Source organism: Salvia miltiorrhiza, chromosome 7 (assembly GCF_028751815.1).
Source record: "Salvia miltiorrhiza cultivar Shanhuang (shh) chromosome 7, IMPLAD_Smil_shh, whole genome shotgun sequence".
In the NCBI taxonomy this organism is placed as follows: Eukaryota; Viridiplantae; Streptophyta; class Magnoliopsida; order Lamiales; family Lamiaceae; genus Salvia; species Salvia miltiorrhiza.
The window spans coordinates 17801129-17811431 of NC_080393.1; the positions used below are offsets into that span (position 1 = coordinate 17801129).

Sequence of the window (10303 nt, forward strand, 5' to 3'; positions counted from 1 at the left end):
CACACTCCTTAGCAATACAATTCTTTCTTTTGCTTATTAATATTATCTCATCGCTCTTTTTCTATCTTGTTTTACGTTATATCCCCTCCACCGTTGTTATCGCTACATCCGTTCGTGCATGGCTTCCAAGTTCAAACGGAAATTTGGTCAGAATATTCCAACGTCAATATTCCTCGATGTGATTCTCCCTTTGCACCAAATTTGTGTTATTTTCCTCTCAGTTTCTCCTATTTAATTTGATGTCATTATAACATCGCTGATTTATCGTAAATTATTATTATTAACTAAACACAACTTATATTTTTTACTATTAATATTAATAATTATATTAAATCATTAATTAACTTTGTATGAATCAATCTACATCTGTAGAAACCCTCTAAACAATTAAGTTCATTCTTCAACGCTCCACAATATCTACCACAAAAGACCAAAAAAAAAGTAAAAAAAAAATGAAAATAATAAAATTGAAAAATAGATTTATTCTAAAAAAGATGAGAGAGGAGGGAGATTATTTTAAAAAATTTAATCTTTAAATAGTGTATAACTTTTACATTTTAAATCAAATTAATATTTACATAAAATATATCAAATTAAAGCTCTTATCGCGATCTTTAATTTGATATTCATATTAAATATTTCTTAATTAGTCAAATTTCACAATTTTACAAAGAAAAAAAGAAGATAAAGAAAAATTAAATAAAAAGAAAAAATATAATTTACAAATAAATCTTCAATTTCATTATAATTATAAAATAGCTACTCAATTTTGAAATCAATCTGAAAATGATTTCAAATTGAAATCTTGGCTTTTTAATATAGTACTAGCATTTGCATCCCGTGCAATGCATGGAAAAAGTTTTTATTTTTCTATATTAATATAAAATCGATACCAACTTAATTATAATATGTATAATTATAATAGAAACAATAATTTTAACTAAATATATTAAAGTTTTATATTGAAAAAATAAAAATTTCACAACATTAAAAACAAATATTATGAAAAGGCAAATATAATAAGTTAAAAAAAATAGACTCGTACAAAAAAAGATGAGAGAGGAGAGATAATTTTTTAAAAAATTAATCTTAAAATAAATATAACTTTTACATTTTAACTTAAATATGTATATAAAATATATCAAATCAAAGCTCTTATCGTGATCTTTAATTTGATATGCATATTAAATATTTTATAATCAGTCGAATTTTAAAATTTTAGAAAGAAATAAAACAAAAAATAAGAAGATAAAGAAAAAAGAAAATAAAAAGAAAAAATACAATTTACAAATAAACATTTAATTTTATTATAACTACAAAATTGTCACTCAATTTGAAATTGTTTTTAAATTGGGAGTTGCATTTTTAATATAGTATTGATAGATCTATTAATGCTCAAAATTTGTTAATCTCCAACTATAATTACAATTATAATGTAATTAGGACTAATTAATGCACTGCAATATCAATAGATCTAAAAATTGCAATTCTGGATTACATTGACAACCAATTCCTTTCCATAACATTCCTTCCAAGATTAATCAGAATCTTTCCAGAATTGGCTTCTCCAATTTCCTTCTCCTGCTCTGATTCTTAACTAAAGTTAGAAGATTATATTAAGTTGGCTACATGTGATTGATGTATATGTGCAATTGATAGATATTATTCCTTGGTTTTGAAAGTAGGATATAATGAATTAATCATATCTATGAGTTAATTTTGATCTCAACTAAATTGATAAGAGTCCTCTCTGTGAGAAACAGAATCTTTTTATATAGGTAGAGGATTCTATAATAGATTTGATTTCCAAACCTAATCCAAACCCAAACCCAAACCCAATCCCACTCGTCCACTTACGCGGGAGGGGAGGCGGTTAAACCGTAACTCTCGCTCCAAATTCTCCATCTCTTTATAACCTCTCCATACAAACCAAACCCTCTCATTTCTCTTTTAATTTAAGCATTAATTCAATACTGAAAAACCCTTGCTCACGTAATGGATGCTTACATCAAGCAAGAAACGCTCGAGCCGGAACGACGACAAGTTATTTCGTTGAGCAGTAGCAGCAGCAGCGGCGGCAGCGACAGCGACAGCGACGTCGAACTCAACCCCAATAAGAAGCGCCGAATGGAAGCGCTCTTGCCGGTCGGCTTTCTCGACCCTATCCGCCCGCCGCCCGTCCATGGCTATGAATCCGTGGTTAGGGTAAAGCAAGAAAATGTAATTGAAAAAGAGAAGCATGTTACCGAGGTGGCTCCGGTTACCGCGGTGGCTCCGGTTACAACGGTGGCTGTGATGTCGAGTTGTAAGCAGTTTTGGAAAGCCGGAGACTACGAGGGCTGCGCCAATGGGGCCAACCTTTACGATGGTGCGTATAATTTCTTTCCCTTATTATCGTTGTTTACTTTCTCATTAACAACTTAAGCTATTTTCAACAACATATGTCTATAAATTAAATCTAATTCATGTAAACAAAAATCACAACTCTAGGATGGAATTGGAGAAAATGGTGAAGAGATCACATGCTTGAAAGTGCACATATAGGAAAACTGCAGCCTTGAATAAGTGAAAGAACCAAAACTTAGGAGGGATGTCTTAAATGAGTTATAGCCTTCATATGATTACATGATTACGTATGATCATAATGCTAGGAATGTTCCAAAAGATGAAGATTGTAGACTACATAGGATATACTAAGTCGGATGTGGAGTTGGAGTAAGATTTTTAGGTTTACTAAGTCGGATGTGAGTTTCTCTTGCTGGTGCGCTCTAGCAATTTTTTGCTCTCTTCATGTATTGACTTTTAGGTACTTCTGGTACCTTTTGTTTTTATGTTAATTCCCTTTTCTGATCAAAAAAAAAGTATATACTATACTCATATTTTGCTAAAATAATTATTCTTTGACCTAATGGCTAAAACAAATACTTGTTTCATGTACATATGCTTGTTTTTGGTAAGTTGTTCTTCATGTTATTGATACTGGGATTTGAGTAAGTCCTTGTTTCTTGTGGCTTGGTTTAAGTAGATGGATAAGGCCGGGATGGTTACTTAAATTTCCCTCTTTTCTGATGATCTTTGTTACTAATTTTGCAGAGGAAATGGATCATGTTAGGGTTCATCCAAAATTCTTGCATTCAAATGCAACCAGCCATAAATGGGCTTTGGGAGGTAACACATACCTTTTCTGTTTTATTTTCGTGATAATTCTCCTAACTATATTGATCTAGTATTTTTTTTTTTCTTCAAAATTATGGATTGTTATTTTCCTGCAGCTTTTGCAGAGCTTCTAGACAATGCCTTAGACGAGGTACTTGCAATCAGAAAAAATATTGCATTTATAAGGTGTTGATGATGGCTGCTTGACTATATATATCTATCTGTACATCTTGTGGCAGTATTGCAATGGAGCTACGTATGTGGATGTGGACATGGTGGAGAACAGGAAGGACAAAACAAAAATGGTGGTGGTCCAAGACAACGGCGGCGGCATGACTCCTGAGAAGATGCGGCAGTGCATGTCTCTCGGCTACTCGGCCAAAAGCAAAATCTCCAGCACAATCGGCCAATGTTAGTCACTCTCTATGCTAATAACAGATAAAATTAAATGTGTTTAGAAATAACCATATATATATATGTAATCCATCTTAAACAGATGGCAATGGTTTCAAGACTAGTACGATGAGGCTGGGGGCGGATGTCATCGTCTTCTCCCGCTGTCAGGGGAAGTATGGCCGAAGCTCTATGCAGAGCATTGGCTTGCTATCCTACACATTCTTGCGTGGTACTGGCAAAGAAGATATAGTTGTTCCAATGGTATTGTATTTTCCCACTCATATATATATTTTTTAATTTTTCTACTTTGTTAGGGCTATTCTGATAGTGAGTTTATTTACTGAATGTAAAGATTGATTATGAGAGGAATGGAGAAGCATGGAGTCAGCATGTGAAATCTTCCTCCGACTCTTGGCACAGAAACCTTGAAACCATTGTTGAGTGGTCTCCATATGAAACAGAGGGAGATCTTCTTCAACAGGTAATATTCAACCTTTTTTTCCTGATTAATTATGATCACCATCTTACCTTTTCTTCTTCATGTCTAGTTCGATTTCTTGAGCGAGCAAGGAACGCGCATTGTAATCTATAATCTGTGGGACGACGACTTAGGATCACCGGAGCTGGATTTTGAAACCGATCAACATGTACAAAGACTTAATTCCCTTTTTTTCTTCTGTATGTTGTGTTGAGTTTGAATTGGTGGATTCGATTCACGGCTGCTGCAATAATTCAGGACATTCAACTGAGAGGCGACGAAAGAAATGAGAAGAAGATAAAGATGGCGAACACGTACTCGAGCTCTGCCCACTTCCTCACTTACCGCCACTCACTCAGAGTAAGCCTCTTGATTAGGAAAATGAAAAAATGTGTTTGAATTCAAGTGGTAATAAGCAAATCTAATTGCAGAGCTACGCCTCCATTCTGTACCGTAGCCTGCCTCGTGGTTTCCGCATAATCTTGCGAGGAAAGGAGGTTGATCATCACGATATAGTCAGCGACCTCATGAACAGCGAGCGCCATGTGTATAGGCCGGCTCCTCGCCCAGACGTGCCTGCATCAAAAGATCCTAATGTAAGCTGCTTCACTACCTTGATCTCTCTATAACTGAACACAGACTCATGCATTGTAGTATATAACTTACTTGTAGATGTCAGCAACGGTGACTCTTGGATTTGTTAAAGATGCACATCACCATATTGATATTCAAGGCTTCAACGTCTACCACAAGAATCGGCTCATCAAGCCTTTCTGGAGGGTGTGGAATGCTGCAGGGAGTGATGGCAGAGGAGTTATAGGTGTTTTGGAAGCTAATTTCATCGAACCAGCGCACGATAAGCAAGGATTTGAGCGCACGGTTGCACTCTCAAGGCTTGAAAACAGACTAGTCCACTTTCAGAAGACTTATTGGTCTGATTTCTGTTATTATGAATTTCTCAACCAAAATGTAGACTAAAATTGGTGGAGTTGCAGGTCTACCAACTGTCAAGTCATCGGCTACGCTCCAAGGCGCCACCCCAAGAATTCTGTTTCCCCTGATAAGACTGCCTCTAGCAGTGTTGAAGTTGAGCAGAGCTCAGCTAAGACTAAGAGAACGCCGCCTGCAAGAGAAGAATATCGATCATCTGCCAACAGAGTTGGAGTTTCGCAGCCTAAATCATCACCACATGTTAAGGTAAGGTCGTGCATCAACTACCTGTTTTAAGCTACCTATCTATTTGTTTATTCCTCCTCCTCTTCAAAATATAGAGCAATGAAGATGAAGCAGCCTCTGCCTCGAGTTCAAGCATGCTCTTTCAGTTGAGGCAAGAGAATGAAGGTTTGAGAGAGAGGTATGACTGATTATTAATCCTTATGTATATAGCTGTGATCCTGCGTTGATGCCTCGTCGTTTTCATTCCAGTTTGAAGATTATGCTGGAGGAGAGGCAGTCACTCAAAAATGAGGTCACTCCTTTGTTTATTTTACACCACCACCTTCTGAGTTCTTTGGTTTTCTTACCATTGAATTTTGATATGTATTTAAATATTTTTTCTTGTATTTGTTTACACATTTCAGCTTGAAGATACGAAGAAGAAGATGTTTACAATGGATAAAGAACAGGAAATGTTTGTTGCTACTTTCGCGGAAGAAAGAGGTCGACGACAAGAAGAGGAGGACAATTTGAGAAGAAGATTAAAGGTCTGTCTTCTAATTAACACAATTAATTTTCTTCTTATACTATTATTTAATAATTATATTCTCAGATTTCGACCTTGTTTTCGTCTTAATGTAGGATGCTTGTGAAACTATTCAAGCGTTGCTTAAGAAAGTGAAGATACTGGAGGCTGGAAGGAGTTGATTAGCCTTCAAATTATTAATCATCGTATGTAATTACTTAGTTAATTAGCTAGGATTCCGTCCCATAATTTAGAGTCGTTTGGTAATTAAGAGAAAAGTCATCTTCCAAAATTGTAAAGTTGATGCATTTAAAGTCTCTTTCTTGTAAAAGATCATTGCTTCAAGTCTCACCCACATTTTATGGATTGTATTTTTTATTTGTTTGAATATTTTATATAGTTTGTACTAGCTTAATTGTTATTTGATGAATTCATTAATATAATATACAGTTTCAAGTTATATTTGTTAAATTTTTTAAGGTCAAGTTTCTTCTTGTTAAAATCATTAAAATTTGGGCACGAAGTGTTATTTAATTTATGTGAAAGTTAGATAATGTAATTTAAACAAAATAACGTCCCCCCAAAAAATTAAACAAAATAAAATTACGGGGACTTATTTCATAAAAGTAAAATTAAGTACAGACAAGAAATAAAGATCCACATAAAATCATGAATTATTTTCAAATTGTAATTTAACGTGATTCTTTGAAATGTAGCGAATTAAATAATCATCTTTCCAATTTTAAAATTTCATCTCCTCAATTATTTTTGGTCGCCGAATTGTTTGAATTGGAATTTACGTGGATTAATTTGCCACATAATATTGAAACTTACGATATCGTTTGCAATAAAATTGCTTAATATTGGAAATTAGGGTGTAGATATATACATGATACAATCCCAAAATTTTAATTGCAATTATATGAAACGGCATTGTTTAGGCCTTACAAAATGACGTCGTCTTTATTAATGCACGTAAACTAAAAAAATGATGATTTAATTCATCTCACTTCTAAATTTATGTTAAAATTATTATTTCAAGATAATTCGTAATTTTATTTGTCAAAATCCCAATTTTTAATGTAATCTTACTTCCCCTCAATATATGCATTTCTTTTTTGGAGAAACCAGTGTTTTAATTGTTAACATGGAACAATCGCAAATGACAAACCTTAGATTAACTTACTTACCCGCAGTGACGGAGGGAAGGGACCAGTGGGGAAATTGTAAAATAGTTTAAATAAAATCCTAGCTACGTCACAACTTATAACCCTTATTATATTTCGCATGCCCCAACTCAAAAGAGAAAAGACTAAAAAAAGAAACATTCAATATACTTCAGTATTATTCTGCATTTATGTTAATTTAATACAAAAATACATAAGTATTGTGATGATTTAAATTAGAAACCAGCACCTCCCTTATATAGAATGCAAATTAAAGTACTTTCTCAATTAGTAGGCTTTGGGCATTACTATCATATTTCATTATTGACACTTTATTGCGCTTTTTATTAAAAGTGAGATTTACATACAAATATAATAATGCAGAAATAATTTAGGTAAATGTGTGCTATAAAAAAAATTTAGGTAAATGTGTAAAGTGTGAACAAGAATATTGTTCGAAAGCATAAGAATTTGTTAGTATTAATTATGCAAGATATTTATTAATTTTTGTTTGAATGCCGAGCCACAGGGAATTAATATTGGATCTCCAATCTCTGTTTCTCATTAATGGCATATATGTCTAAACCTATCATCGTCTACACACATTAATGAAAGTGGGTAACGTCATAAACGGCTCATCTTCAAAATCACACACGCGCTTCTTATGTTTTTTGGTTATTATGGGTAACATATTTAGCGTGACTAGCTATATTAATTTAATCTCTGATTAATTAAGGATTAAAAGGTAGTTAATTGACACGCGTACCCATGCGCATTCTGATTTAATTTTGAGCAGTATATTCAACTTTCATGCATGCATGCGCAATCAAAATTCCATGCCAAACACAAAAAGAGAGAGAAATCAAAGAAATACAATGAATTAAGAGTAGAATAATTTCGCTAGCTTGATGCATCATCTGTACAAAGGAGTGACACCCCGCACATAATTGCTACATTAATACAACCAATCCGAAAATGGGGCGAATTAATTAGCCTCTTTTCCTTTGTACTAGAAATTAATTTCCTAACACAAGAAAATTAATTCTTTTTTAGTAAAGCATTAACACAAAAAAGGAAAAAGAAAAAAGAAGAGCATGGTTTAGGGATGGGGTTTTTTCAATCAAAGCCAGAGCGCGCCAGCTTCCTTAAGCAGCGGAACCAAAGTGCCGCCGATATGAGAGGCCATAACTCTGTCCATGGCTCCGACGAGTTTGCCGCCGATGAAGACGACGGGGACGGCGGAGCCGCCGCCGAGAAGGTGGGAGAGGGCCCTCTCGATCTCGTGGCCCCTGGGATCTTGGTCAAGCTCGTAGACAGTAGGGTTGACTCCCATCCCGCAGAAAAGGCGCTTCACTGCATGGCACATGCAGCACGTGCTAACGCTGAATATGACCACCGCGCTGCCGGAGGCCAGCCGCACCACCCGCTCCAGCGGGTCCACGCCGCCTTGGACGGCGGAGGAGTAGTAGCTGCGTGACTCTGATTGGTACTGCATTGCGTGGAATTTCAAGATATCAAGAGAGTGGTCCAAGGAGGGGAATTGAAGTTGTAGAGAGAGAAAGTCCGAGGATACTTGGGATGATGTGTGAGAAAATGATGAGAAGGCATGGGGATTATATATAGTTGGGGGAGAGGGGTAGCTTTGTCTCTTGTTGTCTCAACGCGTGCGAGCTACGACTGTGTGTCTTTTTTTGCTTAAAAAGATATTGCACACGAAATCCAGAGAGAGAGACAGCGAAAGGACATATTCTGAGAATTGTAAGGCGGCTTGCGTTTTAGTACTAACAATTACTTTACTTTAGATTTAGATACTATTACTAAATTCTTTAAAAGATTTCATGTGTTACCAAATTTTTGGCTTAAAAGAATGGATTCATTTATTGGCCTGCCAATTAAATAGGGTTCTTTTATTGCCAATGAATCGACAGTGGGTGAATAATAATAATAATAAATCATTCATTATAAAAAATGGAATATATATATAATGAGAGAGAGAACTATATAGTATGTGTAGATGGGTGAGTAGTAGTCGATGTCGGGGGGTGTATGATTGTAAGTAGTGTTTAATGAATAATGGTGTTCACTCTTAACTACGGCAGCACCCATATTTCTTTTCCAACGGTCTTTTAGTGTGTTAGTTAATGCTCACTATCCCAACTGCTTTAAATCTTCACCTGGGAGACAATGCACATTGGACTAAATAATTAATTATTGTTTATGATTTGGGCAGTCCTCCATTATTTATCTAACCTATATTATTATTATTATTATTATTATTATTATTATTATTATTATTATTATTATTTCCTTTTTCGGCTTGGCAGCTAGCTAGAGATCAAGGGAGTTCAAGTTCTAAATGTGTGTGTGTGTGAGAGAGAGAGAGAGTGTGGGCATGACGCAATGCCAAAGTAATATAAGATGTACGTGGTTGTCAATTATTTAAATATTTAAAAACCGGACAACATATTTATTTTTTCATGAATTATGGGGATGTGAGGGTTTATGTATGTTGAATAATTGATATGCATTATCCTTCACGAGATACAACTATTTTAATTCCATATAATTATGAATTCAAAGTAACGGAAAGCTACGAATATACCACGTCCTTCACTACAAAAAGGATTCATTCACCAACAAAATAAGTTTGCGGAGACGTTTATATTGGGACGCTTGTTTAGAGTTTCTTATTTTATATTTTTGGGTACTGATACAGTATAGGCGAAGGTTATTAATAAATTTACAACATTAAAATTGTTAATATTGCAGGATATGAATGATTTAATGAGCCCAAGGCCATAAATGATTTTATTAATCTTTATTTTATAATAGCTTAAGGGTGTGTATGCTTTTTATTTCTCTCTAAATGGAGGGATAACAAAAATTTATGTCTTTAAATGTTTGCTTTCTTATCTCACATTTTACACAAACACCATTTTTCCTTCCTTATTTTCACTTCAAGGAGGAATTTGGAGGGAAAATGGTGTTTGTGTAAAATAAGGATAAGAAAACAAACATTTAAAAACATAAATTTTTATTATCCCTCCATTTAAAGGGATAAAAAGCAAACACACTCTAAAGGTAGAGCTTGTGAGATTTCGTGTAGATCAGCATTGAAGCGGAAAAATAAGCGGTGATCGATCTCAAGATAGTGAGAAAGAGTGACAACTGATGAATTAACGCAGAGACAAGTGTAGGAATATTGGCCTGCTTCTATTCAGCACTAATCAAGAGCAACGATATGATGGAAAGATTGGCCAACGTCTTAATTTCAGCCTGATTTGTAGCAATCCTATTCCTATCAGAAGAAAACAATTTCTACTGTTACCCAAATGATCATGAAAAACTAGATTTGGCTGACGTCACCATCAAGCACGCTATATGTGAACTTGCGAAAGTGATAACACTCATGTTTTCGTGGTTTTT

The 10303-nt window shown here is 34.6% G+C and overlaps 2 protein-coding genes across 2 annotated transcripts; one reads left to right on the forward strand and one right to left on the reverse strand.

Annotated features, from left to right (window-relative positions):
- The first annotated feature begins 1917 nt into the window (after window positions 1-1917).
- Window positions 1918-6056, forward strand: LOC130995667 (protein MICRORCHIDIA 7-like). The gene is made up of 15 exons (XM_057921039.1): window positions 1918-2368; window positions 3094-3168; window positions 3273-3307; window positions 3396-3567; window positions 3653-3813; window positions 3905-4033; window positions 4101-4199; window positions 4289-4390; window positions 4462-4626; window positions 4703-4962; window positions 5026-5227; window positions 5302-5384; window positions 5456-5498; window positions 5611-5733; window positions 5828-6056. Exons 1-15 carry the CDS (start codon window positions 1996-1998, stop codon window positions 5891-5893), a joined length of 2088 nt encoding a protein of 695 aa, XP_057777022.1. The 5' UTR covers window positions 1918-1995; the 3' UTR covers window positions 5894-6056.
- Window positions 6057-7731: 1675 nt separating this feature from the next.
- LOC130995668 (glutaredoxin-C5-like) lies at window positions 7732-8459 on the reverse strand. Its single transcript, XM_057921040.1, has one exon. It carries the CDS (start codon window positions 8370-8372, stop codon window positions 7998-8000), a length of 375 nt encoding a protein of 124 aa, XP_057777023.1. The 5' UTR covers window positions 8373-8459; the 3' UTR covers window positions 7732-7997.
- Window positions 8460-10303: the final 1844 nt, after the last annotated feature.